Source organism: Trichosurus vulpecula, chromosome 1, assembly GCF_011100635.1.
Source record: "Trichosurus vulpecula isolate mTriVul1 chromosome 1, mTriVul1.pri, whole genome shotgun sequence".
Taxonomy (NCBI): domain Eukaryota; kingdom Metazoa; phylum Chordata; class Mammalia; order Diprotodontia; family Phalangeridae; genus Trichosurus; species Trichosurus vulpecula.
The window spans coordinates 446620158-446642395 of NC_050573.1; the positions used below are offsets into that span (position 1 = coordinate 446620158).

The 22238-nt window shown below is 37.8% G+C and overlaps 1 protein-coding gene across 2 annotated transcripts in view; it reads right to left on the bottom strand.

The window, feature by feature from the left end:
* MCCC2 (methylcrotonoyl-CoA carboxylase 2) overlaps positions 1-22238 on the bottom strand; it is an 86580-nt gene that overhangs the window by 15596 nt on the left and 48746 nt on the right. For both annotated transcript variants that reach the window (XM_036764325.1, XM_036764318.1), the window contains 7 exons: positions 15372-15471; positions 14441-14536; positions 12001-12073; positions 9293-9369; positions 6391-6457; positions 1909-2065; positions 1203-1317 (listed from right to left, as the gene is read on the bottom strand). In XM_036764325.1, the coding sequence (XP_036620220.1) occupies positions 1203-1317; positions 1909-2065; positions 6391-6457; positions 9293-9369; positions 12001-12073; positions 14441-14536; positions 15372-15471 (685 nt within the window). The remainder of the gene's footprint in view (positions 1-1202; positions 1318-1908; positions 2066-6390; positions 6458-9292; positions 9370-12000; positions 12074-14440; positions 14537-15371; positions 15472-22238) is intronic.

Sequence of the window (22238 nt, forward strand, 5' to 3'; positions counted from 1 at the left end):
TATAGCAAATGTGTGGACTTATTTTTCTTGACTGTGCATCTTTGTTACAAATATTAAGTGTTTCCTTTTATTTTTTAATGGGGGAGGGATTAGGAGGAGGAAGAGGAACTAATGATATTGTTGCCCCCCCCACAAAAAAACATGGAAGAAAAGGTCATTGAAACATTTTTTTAAGTGTACAAAAGAGGGTAGAAGTTCAAAGAAAAATAAGATCATTTGTTCTTGAATTCACTTTTTAAAAAGCTGTCTGTAAACTCTTTCTATTCTACTTTATATATGGAAATGTTTTTTAAAAAGAGGGTTTTTCTGTTCTTTTGTTTTTTATTGCTTTTAAAGCATTTAGACATGGAGGACTTTGGTAGTAAAATGTTTGAGGATGGATAAAAGTTTGCCACAGACTAGAAGTTAGAAAAAAATAGCCTCTAGCCAGTGAGCTCTTGGAACATTCTTCAAAAAAATCTTTAATATCACTGAACCGTGGATTCACTATTTAAATGAATCTGAAATCACAGAATCTTGGATTTAAGCCTTCTTAAGGCTTTCTGCTTCTTGGATAAAGTGATCATAAAGGTGACTCATTAATGTATTCATGGAGGGGAGAAGAAGGGGAAGGGGGAAAGGGGAGAAGATTGGGGGAGAAGAAGTAGGAGGAAGAGAAGAGACACAAGAGAAGCTAAATCGATTCTGGCAGTCACTCATATTGAGAAAAAAAAACCTTCTGACAGAGAGGTTCCAGAAACAGAAGTTTCAGTCAATCATGTTACATCTTACTACTAAAACTTAATACTTTAAGTGTCATAAGTAATAAAATTTACCAAAAAACTCCAGTAGAATCTAATAGGGATATAAAAATAAGAAGCAATTTTGAAACCTTTACTTTTTACTTGCTATGTCAGTAACCTTCCATTGCTGTTGCCAACCACCCTCACGTATACTTTCAAAGCTTAAAATCTTCAGTGTTCATCATTAACTGCAGAACCCTCCTACTCTTCACATCCTTGAAAATATTTTAAAGCAAAGTGGAACAATACCAATTAAATTCATTTAATTCTCAGTAAGTGCAAATTACTAAGATACAATAAACTCTATTTTGCTTCATGCCCTAGTTTTCTGAAGTCTTCTTGGAAATTCTAAAAATTTGGCAACTGAACATTGCCACTAGATGTGGCCTAGAGCGAGTAAAAAATAAAAGACATATTTACCTCCTTCCCTTCTCTTGCTTTTTGGTCTCTTGCTACGGTGGCTAAAACATTTGCAGCTTGTTCTCCTCCCATCACCGTGATGCGAGCATTTGGCCACATGTAGAGAAATCTTGGGCTTAAAGGAAAAAAGTAGCTAAATATAAACAATGTAGAACAAAAAGATCTCTTTCTACCTAAAAATGGTAGGTTAATTTATTCTTTTTCATCAAATATGAGAGTCTTAGTTGACTTTTTTGTTACTTACGAAACCCATAAATTCTACTTGTACATGGAACCAACTTAGAAATCTTAAAATGCTTCCTCTTTTATTTCCTTCTCAAAAATCTAATAAATACTTCTACTTTCAAGTAAAAGGCAAAAGACATTACATTCTGATTAACAAATCAAACTATAACAATTTGAATTTCATTACATCAGAACAAAGCTCTGAAAATAGCAAAAATTACTCTTAGTACAGAGACAGAAGAAACATTCTCTAAGAAGCATGAAAATAGCAATTAATTAAAAATGAAGCCTGCAATACATGCCTCAGGAAACTCTCTCACATAATATTCAGCTTCACCCCTAACATATGATAATATAGACTACAGGCTTGGCTGATCAAAGGTCATGTCAGGACCAGTCTGTGTTAAAAATCAGACCAAATAAAAGGGCACATTGCAGACAAATGGGAAGAAGTAGTCTGTTTCTCTATTTGCCCACTTACGAATATGCTCTGCCACACATTCCAAAATTTCCAGCTCCATGAGATCCTCCAATGATGACAGTAATTTTAGGTACATTGGCACAGGCTACAGCAGTCACCAACTTGGCTCCATCTTTTGCTATTCCTCCAACTTCATATTCTTTACCAACCATAAATCCTTGAGTAAAAGAACAGAAACAGAACCTGGGGATGATGGAATTAATGAACAAAGTAGTACCACATAATTCAATAAGCATTAATTAAGCACCTACAATGTGACAGGCACTGAGCTAGGAACTGTGAATACCCTGAGGGAAGGTGGTGGTGGGGGAGGAGTGATATGGAAGAGGTGAGGGAAGGGAAGGGAAGTGACAGGAGATAAACTATGTACCCAGACAGGTAAAGGTTACATTCCAGGAATGAGGGACAGCCTGTGCAAAAGCATGGAGAAGACAGATGGATACTGAGTATAGGAAGCAGCCAGCAGGCCATTTTGGCTGGCACATATATGACACAAAAGGCAGTAATATGCATTAAATTTAGAGAGACAGGCTGGAGCCAGACTGTGGAGGGTTTCAAAGACCAAGCTCAACAAATTTATATTTTATCTTGGAGTAGAAAGTGAAGATGTTTGAGCCGTGGTAGCAGCATGGTCCAACTTGTACCAAGGCAAATTACTTTGACAGAATGGATGGAGCTATGACTTCTTGTTTCTCAGCCCTAAAAGAATCCACAGCCACCACAGCAAAGGTAAGGAGGACAAGTAAGAAGAACCAAAAGACCATTTGCTTCACGGGTACCTTTCCCTATATCTGACCAGCTAGAGACGCAATCTGGGTGATAATTTGATCTAAAAATGTAGATATCCCTCAGGACAATATATCTGGTTCATCATTCATAAAACCTAAATCCTATCTAGTCTCCTTAACTGAGCTGGAGAGGCTGGCTTGGAAAGTCACCTCCACTGCCTAATTCTGCCAGAGGGGAAAAAGAAAGATGGAAAATGAAGTCAAATTCTCAACATGCTTCTCTTCCTCCCCCATAGTTCATAGACCTCAGGGCCATCAAGGCCAACCCTGTACCAAAACAAGAGCCCTGTCTGGAGTACATCAATGATCATCCATGTTTTCTTCAAGGCTTTTCTCTCCTAGTGAGAGGGAATTTATTACTCTGTTCATTTGTTAGGATTCTACAGGATTCCCCTACATAGGCAGAATTTACAACACCTGATTCTGAGTGGCTTTCTGATGACACTGAAGCAGTTCTCCTTTCTTACCCTCAATATTCTGAATGTAAAAATCTAATTATTATATCTAAATCTATACAACACCTTCTTAGTTCCACACTAGTCTGAATTTCCCCTGGAATCTGTCCATATGGCAGAAAAGGGAAAAAATTAAGAATCAATCCCAATATCCTCGTAGAGTTGAAGTTACTGATTACCTAAACAGGGTTTCCTGCAGCCAAACTGTCCAAATCAAACACATCAAAAATATAAATATATCAACAACTTAATTCACTGGCACTCAATCAATTAGCACCCTTGTATAAGAGAAGATCTAGATGACAGAAGATTTAGGCTGAAAGAATAGAGATTAAGGAATGGGTGTCAACCTTGGGGGCTAACTCTTGTCCCTGGGGATCCACACTTAGAAAGCTTACAAATATGAGATTAACCTAATACAACTGAATTTAACTGGGACAAATGTAAAGTCCTAAATTTGGGTTAAAGAAAATCAACTATGGAAGTGTAAAAGAGCCAAGAGTTCTAGTGGACTATAAGCTCAGCGATGTAATATGGTAGCCATAAAAGCAAATGCTTCTTTAGACTTCCCTAACAGAGGCACCACACCTGGAATACGGGAAGAAAGAGCCCTGCTGAATTTTGCCTTGAACAGATGATACTTGGAGCACTGTTCTTTGTTTTGGGCCCCAAGCCTGAAGAAGAGCATTGAACATATAGTTTCAAAAAAAGGGTAATCATGATAGTGAGAGGCCTGATGGCCAAGTATACTGGAATCATTTAAAAAGAATATGAATGTCTGGCCCCATTTATTAAAAATTTATTAAAAGAGCTAAATTTTCTAATTTCAAACACCAAATGGGATACCATTATATTATTTCATACCAATATAACATTACTGAATTTCATATTCAAAAATTATGGTCCTCTTGGAAGAGTACAATGGATTTCTCTCTAATTTCTTTTGTAATAAACTTAAATCAGTTCATTCAAATGGCATATAGAGTGATATTCAAACAACCTGGGAAAGTGATTTTCTAGTTGTCTAAGCAAAAATACTATGCCAAGTCAGTCTGGGATTTCTAGTATTCACTAGCAGAGTTTAAAAATACAGGCTGTACTTTCAAATATGCCCTCTTAAAACACTGATGAAATAATAATGAATGTTTTATAGAGACCTACAAAGTCAACATTTTCAGTGAGGGACTCAAAGTCAAACTGAAAACAGTATGCCACTTTTTATTCCTATATAAAACTCAAGGAAAGATTTGGTGACATCAGAGACTCCCTCATTCTTTTATTATTAGCATTTAAGGAATATCTAGACAACCCAGGTATTATTCACTACAACATAATAGATATGTACCTAGATAATAGGTCAGGAAATAATAATTATTTTCTTCACAGTATTTAAACTATGGACAAAAAGGTTTTATTCTAAAAGCTCATAAGTTAAGTCAACTGTTCAATAAATGGAATCCCCTTTCCAATGGAAATAAGGTTAAATAGTTCCTAGGTAAAAAGCCTCTTTAAAAAATAATGTATTTTCCCAAGGATAAAAAAAAGGATTCGCATGTATAAAAATATTTATAAGCAGTTCTTTTTGTGGTGGCAAAGAACTGGAAACTGAGAGGATGAAAACTGGGGAATGGCTGAATAAGTTGAGGTATATGATTGTTATGGAATATTATTGTACTTTAAGAAATAACAAAGGTGATGGCTTCAGAAAAACCTGGGAAGAATTATATGAACTCATGCAAAAAGAAGTGAGCAGAACCAAGAGAATACTGTACTCAGGAAAGCAATATTGTAATGATTATCAATTGTGATAGCATTAACTACTCTGATCAATACAATGATTCAACACAATTCCAAAGGACTCATGATGAAAAATGCTATCTACCTCCAAAAAGAAAGGTGATGAACTCTGAGTGCTAATTAAAGCATATTTTCCTATTATCTTTATTTTTCTTGCTTTTTTGGCAACCTGGTTAATATAGAAACGTATTTTGCATGATTTCACATGTATAACGGGCATCATATTGCTTGCCTTCTCAACGGGTAAGGAAGGGGCCAGAGAGGAGGAGAGAATGTGGAACTCAAAATTTTAAAATGAATGTTTAAAAAAATAAATGAGGATAAAAAATTTATAAATAACAACAGTGTAGCTGAACTACAGCATATGTCCAATGAAAAATGATAATCTTATAACGTTTTTGTTTTATAACAAAAGAAGTAAATATAAAACCAAATTAAATAATGAAATTTATCTGGAATACTGATATTTGAGGAAAATCAGGTTTATTTAGAAGATGACAAAAGAGAAGGAGACTTTCACAGATATTCTTAAGGGAACATCTGGGCACTTTTAAGAACTACCAAAAAGTTGATATTGGTCATTCTCTAATTATGACTCATGAAATTAAAAACTGACAGCATTCCTTTTCCTTGACACTTATCTATTCTTCCTCCCCACAGCACTACTTAAGCTTATCAATCATGATTAGGTTAATTTTATAGTTCACAAATGGAATAAAGTTTATAAATTACTCCTAGAGAAAGAAGGAAGGAACATTTATTAAGTGCCCCTAGTGCTAGGCACTGTGTTAATCACTTTACAATTATTAACTCATTTGATCTTCACAACACCCTGGAAGTCACAGTGTCTCCCCCCACACTAAGCACCAACAGAGACTGCCAGATCCAGGAAGCTGGCTTGTGAGTTAGAAAATGTAGGAGTTGGAAAAGCAACTTCAGTGGGAATGAACAGATGGGGGCAGGGTCACTGGCTTTCATGCGTATTGTGTACATGAAGCCTATTTGCATCTCCTCGGTGGTTTGTGCCCTCTTTATCTGCCCCCACTCCAGAAATTCACATAAATAGATACTATAAGTGCACACATATTAAAAGTGCATGTACAAAAAGTATATATACATTTATATTATATATACATTACATATTTATATTTTTTGTATGTACTTATTTATGTAAATGTCGTCTTCTCCAACAGCAGTAAGCTCCTTGAGGGCAGGGACTACTTTATTTTTGTCTTTGTATCTGAGGGAATAGCACAATTACTGGCATATAGTAGAAGTTTACTAAATGCTTGCTGAATAATATGCAATTCAGACATTCACAATGGACAGGAGAAACCACTTAAGTTGATTCTTTAAAGTAGTTAAGAATCAGTTAAAAAGTGTTATTCCTTGAATAAAGACTCTATAACAAATCATCAAAACCAATCAAGGTATTTTCTCACCAGTAATATTCTGAAGAAACACAAGAGGAATCTTTCTTTGGCAGCATATTTGAATAAAGTGAGCTCCCTGTAAGAAGAGGAAAAAAAAGATTTTTAAAAATTTAATTACATTTTACAAAAAAATGGACATGACAATAGTTCTATACCCTTTGACCCAGCAATACCACTTCTAGGGTTGTATCCCAAAGAAATCACACAAGCGGGAAAAGGACCCATATGTACAAGGATATTTATAGCAGCTCTTTTTGTGGTAGCCAAGAATTGGAAATCAAAGGGATGCCCATCAATTGGGGAATGGCTGAACAAGCTGTGGTATATGAAGGTGATGGAATACTACTGTGCCATAAGAAATGGGGATGATGCGAACTTCGTAACAACCTGGAAAAACCTACACGACATAATGCTGAGTGAGCGGAGCAGAGCCAGGAGAACGTTGTGCACAGCCACAGATATATGGATTCCGTGAGGACCAACCCTGACATACTGCGCTCTTCTCAGCAACCTAAGGGGCAAGGACAACTCCAGGGGACTCACGATGGAGAATGCTATCTTCATCCAGAGAAAGAACTGTGAAGTTTGAATACAGATCGAGGCGCACTACATGCTCGCCTTTTTTGCTTCTCTTTTGTTTTTGTTTTTGGGTTGTTTTTTTTGGTTCTGTTTCTTCTTTCTCATGATTCAGTCCATTGATCAAAATTCTTCTCCACAACTTGACTAGTGCATAAAATAATTCAATGCGAAGTTATACAAGACAGTTATATGAGATTCCATGCCGTCTTGGGGAAGGAGGGGGGAGGGAGGGGAGAAAATCTGGAACTCAAAACTATGTAGAACCGTGTGTGGTAAACTAAAAATAAATAAATTAATTAATTTAAAAAAATATATAATTACATTTTACAAAAAAATGGACATGACAATAGTTCTATCACTGAACTCACAGGGCTGTTGTAAGGAAAATCCCTTATAGAAATGCGAGCTATCATTATTATAGTTACCCATGTGTCTTTCCTCCCATTTTTCTTTGACTCTAAGCTTTTGAAAGCAAGAACCGTGTTTTATTTGTCTTCCCAACCCCGACAGGAGCTAAAGGTAACCGTATGACATTGGAATATCAGAGAGGACACAACCATTACTGCCAAGCATAAAAGATGGAACCTTGGAAACTTCTAAGCAAACTACTCCCTAATTCCTTTCCAAATTCATCCCCCAAAGCCTTCTCCAATCTGTTTACTTTACTAATTACCTTGCTTTGTTCTATGAAGGATTACTTTCTGTTACATCATTCTGGAACTTGTTACCTAGTGACCAGCTAATGGAGGGCAGGGGACGCCTCATGCTTTACTACAACCATAGGTTACCTATCAGTTATTTTTATCAGTTAACCAACATGCTAGCTTTGCATTGCTTGCTCATCCATTTGGGTATGGGAAAAAAATGACACAAAAAATTGGGGACATGTGGATTCTTTTTGCACATATTCAGGCGAGAAAGAGATAATGAAGTCAGAAGTCAAATCCAAGGTTAGAAGAGGTAGAGATGATTCATGTACTAGGTTGCTTTTCCTTTTAAAAATTATTCTGGTCATGATGAACATCATATATTTAGCACTGGCAGAGACCTGAGAAGTCATCAAATCTAACTAACTCATTTATTTTACAGAGGAGAAAACTGAGTGAGACCCAGAGAGGTTTAGCAACTTGCCCAACTTCATACAGTGGTAGGTGTCAGAAGCAAAACATGAACCAGGTCCTCTGACTTCAAACCTAGTACTGTTTTCGCTATGCTACATCATTTTCCACTTTTTAAAACCACCCCTTCAATACCATCCCCATTGTTCCCCCATTTTCCCAAAATATAAACCTGGATTCTAGTCCACAAATTCACAGAAGGCCAGAAAAATAATTGGGCATAGAAATCTGTATCCACAACGAGGTTTTGGATATGAGCTGACCGGCACTTAGCACTGGACAGAGAGGCTGTGATGCAAAATGAGTCGTCAGGAGGCAGTAGGTAGTGCTGGGCTAGAATCAGGAAGACCTGAATTCTAATCCAGACTCAGACACTTACTAGCTGTGCGACCCTGGGCAAGCCACTTAACTCTGTTTGCCTCAGTTTCCTCATCTGTCAAAAAAATTGGAGAAGGAGATGGCAAACCACTCCAATATCTTTGCCAAGAAAACCCCAAATGAGGTGATGAATATATATATATATATATATATATATATATATATATATATATATATATATAATCTATATCAAACTGTTTGCCCTCTCAGGGAGTGGGGGAAGGAGAGAGGAGAGAACCTGGAACTCAAAATTAAAAAAAAAGGTTAAAAAATCATTTTCACATGTAATTGGAAAAAATATTATTCAAAGAAAAATTATCCACCTTCAATAGCAGTTATGCTCTCAAGTGAGGACTTCCCAAGAACTAGTGGGTGGACAAATTTATTTTCTTTCAGACAGCATTCCAGACAGGTTTGACTACTTCGTCTGGTGTCATATTTAGTGTCAACCATGTTAAAAAGTGACCCTAAAATATATACTTGTTCTTTCATGGATGCAGTAGATACCAAACCAGATAAGAATGCTGAATGTTTCAAAGTTTTTTCTTTCAATTTGTTTTACTTCCACATTTTACTTTCAAAATCAGTGATAAAGACAAACAGAACAGTTTTGAAAGTTATCTGTGAAATTTATTAAATACTTTAAAAAAACAAACTACACATAAAATATTTGCAGTTTTACATACAATCCTTTATCCTATGTGTAAAAAAGACATGTTCATTTTATTTTGTGTGTGAAGTTCAGGATAAAAGAGCAATTCAAAAATATGCCAAAGTTGGCAATGCTAAATTAAAACCGAAAGAAAATCTTGATAAATCTTTTATATACTACTTACCTTCTTTGCAGATTCTGAGAAAAGAACACCATTGTTTCCGATAATTCCCACTGGGTAGCCAAATATTCTAGCAAATCCTTAAAAAAAATTAGGTGACATTTATTTCTGATAAAAAACTGACCACTGCTCAGTGGTATAGTTAATATGAAAGAGGTAGCATGGAATAGTTGCTGTGGTTCAGTTGTTCAGTTATGTCCAACTCTTTATGACCCCATGGACCATGGGATTTTCTGGGCAAGGAAACTGGAGTAGTTTGCCATTTCCTTCTTCAATGGATTAAAGCAAAAACAGACTAAGTGACTAGTAAGTGTCTGAGACCAGGAGTCCTCCTGACTCCAGGCCTAGTGCTCTAATCACTGAGCCACCTAGCTGTCTCCTAGGCAAACAGAGGTTAAGTGACTTGCCCAAGGTCACAGAGCTCACAAGTATCCAAGGCATAATAGATAGATATTAAGCCTCCACGTCAGGAAGACCAGGTTTAAGTGTTATCTCTGCCACACACTTCCTGTGTAACCCTGGGCTTATCACTTGATTTCTGAGTGTAATTGTCTCAGGTAATTGTGTAAAACTAGAAATTGAAGAGAAGGCGAAAACTGGGGCCCCTACAATTTCCTCACCAGGAATTTCCTGTACCAATGAAACCACAGATCTAGTCCACAGCAAAAGTCAATGTCACATTTTTATTGCCCAGATTTAAATTTTTTCCCCGTTTTAGCTTTTTTAGTTGTTTTTTTTAATAGTCATGTCACCTAAGGGAAAAAATCCATTTGTTTTATTTATATGTGATAATTCTTAAATAGCTGATTTAGATTAATCATGTTGGTCTGGTATTAAAATAAGTCTAGCTCTTTAGAAGCCAATGCACAATCACCTTCATTTAAGTAAAAGCCTTGAAAGCAGCTTAATTAATTATAACGTCACAGCTTTTTCCTGTTCAAATGGCCTGCTCAAAGAGGTTATTTTGAAAAAGCTGGTGAAAAGTCAAGCTGGGTAAGATGCAAATTTACCCTAAGAAAAGGTTAACTTGGCAGAGAAGAGATTCACTGCAGGAAAAATCTTGCTCAAAGGTTGCTATAGGCAAAAAAAAAAAAAACTAAACTAAACTAAAAAACAAAGATGCCTTACACTATTATAGAGAAAAAGGCTAGCTGTTTTGAAAACCTAAAGAAGCAAAGGCCCTGCAAGTACTATAGCTTTCAGAACCATGAATAAAGATGTCAAATTTAATCTGGAACTTCTGCTGTGTAAAACCCAGATGGGAAGAGACCATAAGTAACGCTGAATATCAAATTAAACTGATTATGAAATAAAGAGGCAAAACAGGATACTGCATTGTTGGTTAGAGGAGGGAGAGGTTGCTAATGATTTAACATTATTAGAAGTGAGTTGTTTGTTTTTGACAGATCTTTACTTCACTTTGGTAAAAAATAAAAGACTAGAATGGTAGTTACTTACAGCCAGCTAGGCAGCACAGTAGATAGAATGCTGGATCTGGAGTCAGGAACCTGAGTTCAAATCTGACCTCAGACACTTAATAGCTATGAGACTCTGGGCAAGTCATTTAACCTGTACTTGCCTTAGTTTCCTCTTCTGTAAAATGGGGATACATAATACCTCACAGGGATGTTGTGGGGATAAAATGAGATAATATTTATAAGGCACTCTGCAAACCTTAAAGCATAATATAAATAAATGCTAGCTATCCTAGATGTTCTATTCCCAGCACCTCGGCCTAAGACATAGCTAACACTCTGCTTCCTATCTATTCTACTCTAACCAGCAGGCCAAATTCATCAAAGAAAGCAAGGAAACAAGGAAAAAGAATAAATGGCCCAGCAAGTATTGCAGAAATCCTTTTTGAACTTGTTACAACCCACAAAAATTGAGAAAAACATGTCCAATTGCTTATGACCTACAATAAAGAAGAGAGAGCTCTCAATGTTATTTTGGCTGCTTAGCAATCAGGGCATATACTGTTTAAAAATTAGTTTGAGCCAATGCACTGGTAAAAACCTGTTTGTTCAAACTTTAATAGAGATTAGTCATTTAAGTACAAAAGTTCAAATCCCACTTTTAGAGTAAATTTCCTTCTCTACCTTAAAGTAAGAAATATTAGGATTTAACCTGGAATATAAGCCTCAATATTTCTTTATCTACATTTGTACTTGATATTAACCTAGTTTTTAAAGAGAAATGCAATTTTCTTACTACCTACTTCTAGTTCAAGCTTTATAAATTATATTCAAGGTTTTGTTTTCTGTCATTTTGAGTCTAGCATTCAATTCTACATTAGAAACCAGATTTAATATTTCACTCTTTTAAAACAACTTTCAGAAATATCTTATTTGCTTTTCAGACTGCATTTACTGCCCAGGGCACACAATCTATCTACCATACATAGCACCCCTGAGAACTAGCTAAGGAGTTATAAATTCCACATGCTGATGATGGGCAGGCAGCCAGAGTCTCTTTCTTCTTCTCTTTCCTTACTCTTGACCCAGAAAGCCATTTAATCAGAGATGGTTCCTGCATCCACTGACTCCATGGACTGTAGTATTTCAGTACAGTGCCAAAAACACTCAAGATACCATCAGAGGGACTTTGGAGTATACTTCACAGTCCAGATACATGAAGAAAATCTAAAAGTTTATTTTTACTTCTCATCTCCAAAACAGGGAAATTTCTACACATTCAACCCTTATTAATACCTGTGACTAAGGTATCTCCATAGAGGGCTTTAAATTCATCAAATCTGCTACCATCCACAATCCTAGCAATGACCTAGAAGAAGAAAAGATAAAAACCCTTATGACAGAGAAATTTTTTAAAATTGTATCCAGGTTATTTTTAAGTGAGAAGGAAAAAATTGATTCCCAATGAAGTTGTCATTTTCCCAGATTCACTGGACCCTCTATAGAGGTGTCCAATCACCAGAGCTTCATCTTGCATATTCAGGGTGCTCCAACCACTCTTACTTTCCTCTGTCATAAATTAGAATCATTATGCCTACAAAGAATAAAATCAGGACTCCTCCATTTGTAACTATATGTCAGAGGAGGTCAGTGCTCAAACATTTATCTGGAGATCTTCAGTCAGTCTCAGCTCCTGGATGCACTAAGCTCAATTAAGGTTTCCAAGCCCTAATTCACATTCCAACCCCATTACATAATACGCACTCTAGTGAACGAGGATTGCACATCACCCAGAACTTTTCCCACTCCCATGCCCTCACTCACACTGCTCTCTATGGCTGAAATGCTCTTCATCTAGAGCATCCAGCCCATGCTTCACAGCCTAGAACAAAATATATTTTACAGTGGTTGTAACCGTGATCTCCAAGGATAAACTAGGTCATCATTTTCATCTTAGTGACACGGTCCTTTAATCAGTAAACAGTGTGAAAGATGCTGGGGGAGATACAAAGATAAAAGAAAGACAGCTGACCCTGCTCTTGAGGTACATATCATCTAATAAATGTACACAAAACACCATGGTGCAGAATTCAATATGTGTTCACAAACAATGTCAGACAGGAGAGAAAGATTACTTTTGGCTGACAATAATTAGGAGGCAGCATTTTAGACTAGACCATGAAGCATGAACAGGATTACACTAGCTGGAGATTGGACACAGGGAGGGCATTCCAGTGCTGGTGAGCAGTGTGAGCAACGACACAGGAGTGGGAAATCCAGGGTTTAATGAGAATGGTAACTAGCCATTTAGGGGCACAGGGAAAAGCACTCCACACAGGCTGGGTCAGAAGACAAACTGCTCCCTCAAACTGACTTTTTAAGACAAACTGAGAAGGAATGGGGAGACACCTTGGAACACCAGGTCCTGCAGGAGCAAGCCAGAGACCATAGGACAGTGGTCCCTGGCAGCAGTGATGAGAAAGGATATACATGGCAGAGAAGGTCAAGAAAGGGCTTTCCTGGGGTTCCTCAGTCAAAGAAAGGAAACTAGTATGTTCCTATTTTAATATACTTTTTGTTGTTGTTGTTGTTAACTCAGAACTTAAAACTCAGCTGTTTGTAAGCTACAGGGCATAAGTGCTATCAGTACACTTTAAATTGTGGTTCACAATTTAAATTTAAAGAACCTTGGTGCACCTCCATGGTTCTCATTTAAAGTCTGTAAAGGTCCCTAAGACAGAGTTATAGAAAATCCTATTTTTATTTATTTTTAAGGCAAATTTAACTGGAGTCTTTGGAATAATGTTGTTATGGAAGAAATTATACCAGTTATAAAAATGAAGGAAGATACTAAGTATTACATGCTACATTGCATATGTTGGAAAAGTCGCCAGTCTACATTATAGAAGATCTAGATACTGACCTATAGTTTTGGCAACATTTGAAATGTAAAGCAGTTTAAAATAGAACCTCTTCTAATGGTGTGTTGACATCTAAACTATTTACCAAAGCAGCAACACGAGGTGGGAAAAAAACGCCTTTGAAAACCATAAAGTTACTCTTAGGCCATCTCTGATGTCTACAGAAAACATAAAGCCTGCTTTAGGAACAAATCAGGCTATTCCTGTCCCCACCCAAGCACAGATATTCAGTAACTATGATTTTTTTTTTGTTTCTGTGGATATTTAAAATGTAACAATGATACATGAATTATAAAACTGTGCCCTTCCCTGCAGTTCCTTCCTGACACACCTGCCAACCAATGGCCAAAAAGTTTAAACACATTTTAATTCATCCCTGTCTCTAGATGTATAATTATATTTTAAAATACTTTTATTTCTCTTATAAGAATTTACTTTTTCATTCAGTTAGACAAGTTATATCATAGTTCTGTTTCCATTTAAAGCCATATATAGGCCAGCCATGCTGGTGCCTGTGATCCCTGCTATGTGTGGGGCGGGGCTAAGGCCAGTGGGACATGAGTCCCAGAGCTCTGAGCTGCAGCAGGGCTCAAGTCTCCTGGGCGTCCACACTACGTCTGGCACCAAGATAACGAGCTCTTGGAAGGGAAAAGGGGAAGAGACAGAAACCTGGCTGCTAAGGAGGGGAGAATCAGGGCCCAGGTTATAAATGGAGAAGATCATTCAATGACAATCAATTGTGATACTGGGTCTGCGAGGGGCTGCTGCACTTCTAGCCTGGGCACGATAAGGTGACCAAAACCAAAAAGCCATACCTCTCGCATATCAAAGTTCCTCTTGAGGTCATCTCCAACTATTCCATACACCTCATCTAGAGGAAATAAAGGTTCTTCAGAAGGTTCTATCGTCACCTATAATAATTCAGTAGAGTTGTATTAACCAAAGTTCAATTTAATTAAATTCAACAAATACTTATTAGGCACTAACATAACATAACATGGCTACCATACCATACCATACCATACCATACCATACCATACCATACCATACCATACCACACCACACCACACCACACCATACCACACCACACCACACCACACCATACCAACAATACAAGGAACTATCCTAGGTTCTAGAGATACAAAGACAAAAATTTAAAACCATCCCTGCAGTCAAGAAGTTTATATTCTACTGGGAGAAGACAATAAGTACATAAGTAATGAAACACTGAAATTATTTCAAGGGAGTGCTAACAGCTGGGTGATGAGGAGCGGTTTCCCAGAGAAAGTGTCAACTGAACTATACTCTGAAAGAACCTAAAGAAAAGACAGATGCTACTTTATGCTGTCATCAATCTGACAACCTAAAGAAGACAATAAAATATTTTCTAGCTAAAATGCCAGTTTGCATTCAGACAGCTTAAGGAAGCACTACCTAATAATAACATACTACAGCAGTGCAAATGGAAGGGATAACAAAAGAAAAACTGGCTTTGAATAAATTTAATAATCAACCCTGGCCCAAATCTCCTCTTGGCAGAGAAGGGGACTATGACAGCAAAATGTTCCATACACTTTCAGATATAGCCACTACATCAGCTGGGTTTCCTACCTTTTGTTACAAAGTAAAGCTCACAGTGTTTGTTTGGGGGTAAGTGGGAGGGGGAAGGTAATATCTAGAAATGACTACTGTAGAAACAAAAGGCATCAATAAAACTTATTTTTAAGAAAAAAATCATATACTCACTTCTAATTTCTTACTGTAGTTTAGATTCTTCACAACTTTCCTTGCCAAGTAAAGGGCATGACTGTCATCCAAAGCATAGTGATCAGTTACTCCAGACTTTCTACAGAATAAAAGAAATTCAAAATGGAAACAGAAAAGAAAGAAGGAATTAAATATTTTACCACTACACATCTTTCCCCCATCTAACATGAAGTGCTAAAATTAACAGATCATCTGAATATCTGCATTAGAATAAACAAAATCAGAGTTAAGTTAGAGGAGTTTTTTTGGACATGACTAATTTTATAATACGTTTAGATTAGAGGAACTGGAATACTTGAAAGGTATAGAAAGATGGCTCCCTAAGACAGAGATCTGAAATGCAGGCCTGGCTCTGAGCTACTATGTGCCAGATAGTGTACTCAGAATCAAAACCAGTCAGTTTGATCAGGATCTCCAAGCGTGGTTCCTTAAGGGACCCTGGTCTGCTGCACTTGTCCAGACTTTTTCAGCTCCTATTATAGCTACCCCACAGACCCAAAGTGAACTATTATGGACTGATACTGAAGCATATGATGGAAAAGGAAAAAACAAATAACTATTACGGGTTAAGGTTACTTCAGATATTTTGGGCAGAGGATGGGTAGTGAGAGGGGCAGAGTTAATTAGAATAAAATTCCATGATGTTGGGTCAGGTTGTGTTAGTGAGACAGCCTTAAGTCCTGTAGCTGTGGTGCCCATGTGGGCAATAAATAGTTCATGACAAACTTTAGCATCCATATAAATCCTCAACATTCATGTATTTAACACTTCCATGTTGGCAACTGCACACATTTATGGTTATGTGCAGTAGAGAAAAAAATGAGAGACACAATGCGTGCAAGTTTGTGGAGTAACCGGAATCCACTAGGCACTTCTCTGGTCTTGTTCACCCTGCCACAGCAAAAAGCTCCGTGGGCATTCATTGCTTGTTTTCATTGTTTGACTTAACTCATGTTTTGTGTTGTAGTTATGCTCCCACAGCCTAGTGCAGGTCGTTTGGACTCTAAGGTAACGTCAAAACATCACCAGCATAAATGTCTTCTGACAGCTGTGAGTAAAGTCCCAGCTACCTCTCCTTTGGTTTTCAGAGGGAAGCCAAGGTAGAAAGGTTTACAGGACAGTATATAATACAATGACCTCACATTGCCATCTGACATAGTAGAAGGTTAATGATTTGGCTTAAAAATATTTTAGTTTTAAGAATTTTATTTGCTCTACAGTATTTATGATACTGTAGATTTCATGTGTTATGAAAAATGAATATTGTCTGAAATCAATTTTTTAATTGAGATGTTAGCACAAAAGGTCACAGAATTCTAGGGCATTACTGGTGAGGAAAAATGTTTTGCATGTTACCATTTTTATTTTGTGTACTGCATTTTATAAGTTATTTCAGTTACTGTGTTAGGAAAAGTATATATCAGAATTAATGTTCTGTTACAAAGAAGTGTATGCAGAAAAGTGTGTTTTCAGCAATTAGCAAAAGATTACAGTTTTTGGTGGTTGCAGGAACCCAACTTTCTCTTTCCCATAAATTCAATGTATCAACATTCACATTTTTTTTCTTTTGTGCTATTTTCTAGGAACAATACCCCATGAAAGCTGAGGATTGACTGTAGTACCTTCCCCATGGCTCAAATCAGCCAAGGGATAGAATGTTAAGTTACTAGGGGAAAGGAATTGTTTCATTTTTGTCTGTTATCTGGCTCCTAGCACAGTGCATAGCATTAATAAATGCTTAGTGATTAATTGGTTAATGTGACACAGATTACTGGAACACTAGCTGGAGGACTATCAAATACCCTAAATTTAAAAACTACCTTTCCTTAATTTATACAGAATAATGTACAAAAAAGTGTTATGTAATTACTCTAAAATTAGTGGTTAAACACAGTAGTAGTAGTATCTCCACTTAATCAATGGGAAAATTAAGACAAAGAAGTAACATACCCTAAGATCATAAAGGAAATGACAGATTAAGGACTTGTATCCCAGTTCCCCTGTAGATCCTTCTCTACTACAATATGCTACTTTGTTTTTAGGGGTTTTTAAAAATTGATGACCCCATGGTTTGCTTCATAGGGGAGGGAGAGAAGAACATATTCAAAAACAAATGTGATATAACAACAAAAGGTATCAACAAGTTTTATTTACTTTTTTAAAAACCTAATCATCCCAGGCACCTCAAACATAAATCTTAAAAAACATTACTTGCGCTAAATGATTTTTTTTTAAATTCCAATTACAGAAGACACATCTCTATTACCTAGGAAGCAACAGTAAAATATGCTTGGGACTAAGGAAAATTCTAGTAAAAGATATCAGCAGGAATTTCAGCCTTCCAGGAGACTTTAAGAACCCTTCCAAAGATGCTCTGCTAAAATTAAGATATTTAATAGAATGCCTTAATGTCTTAATAGAATGGCTTAATGTCAGTGTGGCAACTGTGGTATTTTTAGACTCTTCATTCAAGTTCCAGTTTTTATAGTTTGTCACTTCAGACACATCAGTACCTCACTCAGACTCAGTCTTAGGAGTAGAAACCTCACCTCCCCGAAAAACAGCCTATACCTGAAAAGAAGTGTATCCGAAAGGGATGCTGCATTCTATTTTGCATACTATGAGCACAACATATTATCAGTATTCTAAATCCTGATGACTACTGCTGTAAGAAATGACCAAACCTAGCGAGACATTTTTGAGAGCTGAGCTGCTCTAACGTGCTGTTTTACAATATGTGCCTGCAATATTGTCACACAAATAGCCCATGATTATTGAATCACTACAGCTATACAAAGAAATCTTTTTCAAATCCAAGTGTCAAATTCATTTGTGTAAAGACTCCCTACTATTCATCAGTCCTATCATGAGGAAGAAAGATTTGGAAAGACTGAAATATTTTATTCTGAATTTTTACCCAAGCCTCTCTGTCACCCTCTTTGTGGGTAGTGTCTTGACAGACAAGGCAGAAATATGCAGCTTAAAAAGAAGAAACAGAAACATCACACGGCTCAAAAAGCTGGAGTCTGACAGTGTCAGTTTGTCATTTTCAAAGGGCATATACCCCCATCCAGAAGCATCTCATTCAAATGTGCGAACGTGCCCTCCTCCCCTGGATTTGGAACCATATCAACAAGAAGTCATCACAGCAGAAGTGGTGATAGTGGAGGCATAGTCATACTAGTCATAGTATGCATATTTTTTATGTTACAAATTACATATTTATATAGAGCTTTCCCCAATTCACATGCATTATCTCAGAAACCCAATGAAGCAGGAAAGTATCATCTGTTGTATAGATGAGGAAAACAGATTTAGATACTTGCCAAAGACCACAGAGCCAGCAAGTGCTTGTCTTTGCCCCAACATCCTTTCCCTGCTCAAGGATCCAAAATAACCTCCTATTGCCTCTCAGATCAAACATAAATACATTTATTCCATAAGCATTTATTCAGCACCTACTACTACGGTAGGCAAAGAAAATACGAAAGCAAAAATGGAAACAATCCCTGCTCTGAAGCAGCACTGGAGGAAAACAGTATGAAAAACTCCAATGGGGAAAACAATATGAGCAGAGATAAGTAAGAACAAATGGATATATAAAGCACATGCAAACTAACTTCTCCAAGACAGAAAAGTATCATTGTGAAAATCAGGATAGGCATCATACAAGCTGATGTGATACAAGCCAAGCTTTAAAGTAGCCAGGGATTCTAGAAATCAGAGTTGAAGGAGGAGCACCTTCCGGGCATGGCGGGGACAGCCTGTGCACAGGTATGTAAATAGGAGACGGATTTTCCAGTACAGAGAACAGCAAGTAGGCTTGTTTGGTTAGAGTATACAGTAGGTAAAAGAAAGAAATACACAGTAAGGCTGGAAAGATAGGTTGGGGCCAGGTTGCAAATGGTCTATCCACATGCTAAGTTGGTATTTTTCCTGGAGGCAACCAAGAGCCGCTGAAACTTCTTGGGCATGAAAACGACATGGGAATACCTGAACCTGAGGACTATCACTTTGGCAGCTACATAAAGGATGGACTGGAAAGGGAGAGATTAAGCCCCACCACCACCTAAACTAGCTACCATGCCTAACTCATGTTATCCTTCAAAAGGTAAAACAAGTAACAAGGGAAATTGCTATTTAGTACCTGACTGTCTCACCAACAAAGAACTCGGCTGATGCAGAAATTGTAGGAACCTTGAAGGGGAAACGATTACCTCATTTTAGATATTTGTTAAAGGAGAAAAAAGTGTGACATGGTCTGACAAACATCCTATGCTTTTGAAGAAGAGATATCAAGGAATTAGAGACAAGATAAGTAAGATCCTATGGCCCAAAATTCCACAGAGAAAGTTACTCCAGGAGAGCTGGGAAGTTCTCAGAAATGATTCTGGGGGTGTTTTAGGGGGAGAGGGGTAAGAGGGAAGGGAGAGAATGGGTTTCTGTATCTTACCCAGGCTGAAAGTACAGCAGCTACTCATAGGCCTCATCCCAAAGCTGATCAACAAGAAAGCTTTAACCTGCTCCATTTTTCCAATCTGAATTGTTTTAGTCCTCTCTCCGGAGCCTAGTGGCTCTCCCACAAGGCTCACCATATTGGTGCTGGAATCAGTGTAGACACCTGATTGGCTTTAGTCCTACTGCAGCTGAGAACTCCCAAGGGATCTGTCAGCCTTGGCCTCCCCAGCAGTAAAGACCACCACACCCAGACTCAAGAATGAAATTCTAAAGATAAAAATCACTTTGATAAGGAGGAAGAGGAAGAGCTGTTTAGAGATCAATGTGGATACACAAGGAACTCAGTGACCAATTTAGACTTTTAGAAGATACATACAGAAAATGGAATCAAGGCAAGTAACTAAGGATGGCAAGGTCCTATTAGAACAGTGTTAGGATCACTAAAGCTCGGAAGAACCTGCACTTCCCTGTTTCTGTCAAGATCCCCATCACCCTTCCAGTCTCCTAGATTCAAAATACCGGTGCCATCCCTGACTCCCACATATCTAGTAAGTTGCCAAATACTGTCATTTCTACTTTGAAACTATCTCTCACCAACATTCTCTCCTCTCCAACCAAACAGGTTCTCACAAGCTCCACTTCTACAACAGCCTCCTGACTGGTATCCCTACATCTTCTGTCTCAGCTCTAATGCAAACTCCACACAGCTGCCAAAACGATTTTTCTTACAGGCTGAACTGGCTACATTACTTGCCTATACTCAATAAATCCCAGTAGCTTCCTACTGCCTCCAGAATCAAATATAAACTGTTGTGTTTAGCTTTCACACGCCTTCACTAGCTGCCCTCCCCTACCTTTCCAACCTTATTACACATTATTCCCCTTCATACACACTACAGTTCAGCCACATTGGCCTTCTTACTGCTGCTCACACACAGCACTTCATCTCCTACTTTCATGCCTTGCATGAGCTGTTCTTTCCTCACCTCTGCCTCTTGTAGTCCCTAGTTTCCTTCAAGGCTTAGTTAAAACACTACATGAAACTGCTCCTAATCCTCCAGCTGCTAGGGCCTTCCTCCCCACAAATCATCTTGGCTCTGTTTTGGATACCTATGTATATATCTCTTCCCTGGCTAAATTGTAAGCTCCATGAGCAGACTGTCTCACTTGTGTCTCTATCCCCAGCACATGGCACTGAGTAAGTGAGCTAATCCTCAGTGACTGATTGATTCTTTAAAAACAACAAAATGTTGTTTCAACTATACTTGGGGAAAAAACAGATAAAAAAGACAGGAACACTGCTCAAAGTAGATAGGATGATCACAACAGACAAGTGGAAGAAGTTGGGCAAAACTACTCAAATGTTATGTTGGTTCTATTTTATCTGTCAAAAAAAAATCTTTGGACCAGAAAGACAAAAACAGCAAATATGGAACCGCAATCCAAAACACGCAGAGAATGAAAGATAATACGTAGCTGCTCTTGATGACTTCAAGTCACCAGATTCAGATAAATCACATCCCAGAATATTTTTTAAAAACTGGCAGATGAAACTGCTGAGGCATGCCCTATGTCTCCCCAGGTACCACTCTTCTATCTCTTGTTTGTGGAATGACAATCAAATCAACAGTATTATTGCTACTGCAAAGGATGTGACAATGTACTATCCTATACCACTCAAAATCCCTGTGATTCAGAAAACTGTCCCTATCTAAGGAAGCTGTGTGACCAGTGGTGGTCATTCTTCCCCTTTACCTTTCCTCTATCCCTCTTCCAAACCACAACCAGCCCAAATTCTATGGGGCATCTAGGCAGGAAGAGCAGCTGCTCACACCATTTGGATAAGCTTGGCAGTCACCAACTCTAGTTCTTACAATGAGATGGAGAACCACCAGGAATGACCACCATTGCAACCTAATGATTTACCATGTCACCTCCCTCAATGCCCTCCAAAAACTAGGGAACTGTCATCTGTCCTGATATACCCTTAGCATTGGTGGGCCTTTCCATCCACCTCAGAGCTTAGCTCTCTTTTATGTGCTGAATCCCCCAACGAGACTGCAAGTTCCCTGAGATCAAGGACTGTCTTGTATTTCCTGTTTATATATATCCCCAGTGCTTGGAACAGTGATTGCCAAGTGCTAAGTAACACCTTTTTTATTCTTTTATTCCTTAAGAGTTCCAGGTTACCTAAAAGGAAAGCTCCTTTCTCTGGCTACCATTTTCTAGCTAGCACCCTCATTCATATCAGCCCATTCTTTCCCAAGTCTCTATCCCACTCTGGAACCCACATTCTATGGGTAACAAATTGTCCTTCATATTAGACCTGTCTTTCTCAAGTTCCTTCCAGCTCCCTGAAATCATGGAAACTTGCCTTCCCTTCCCCAC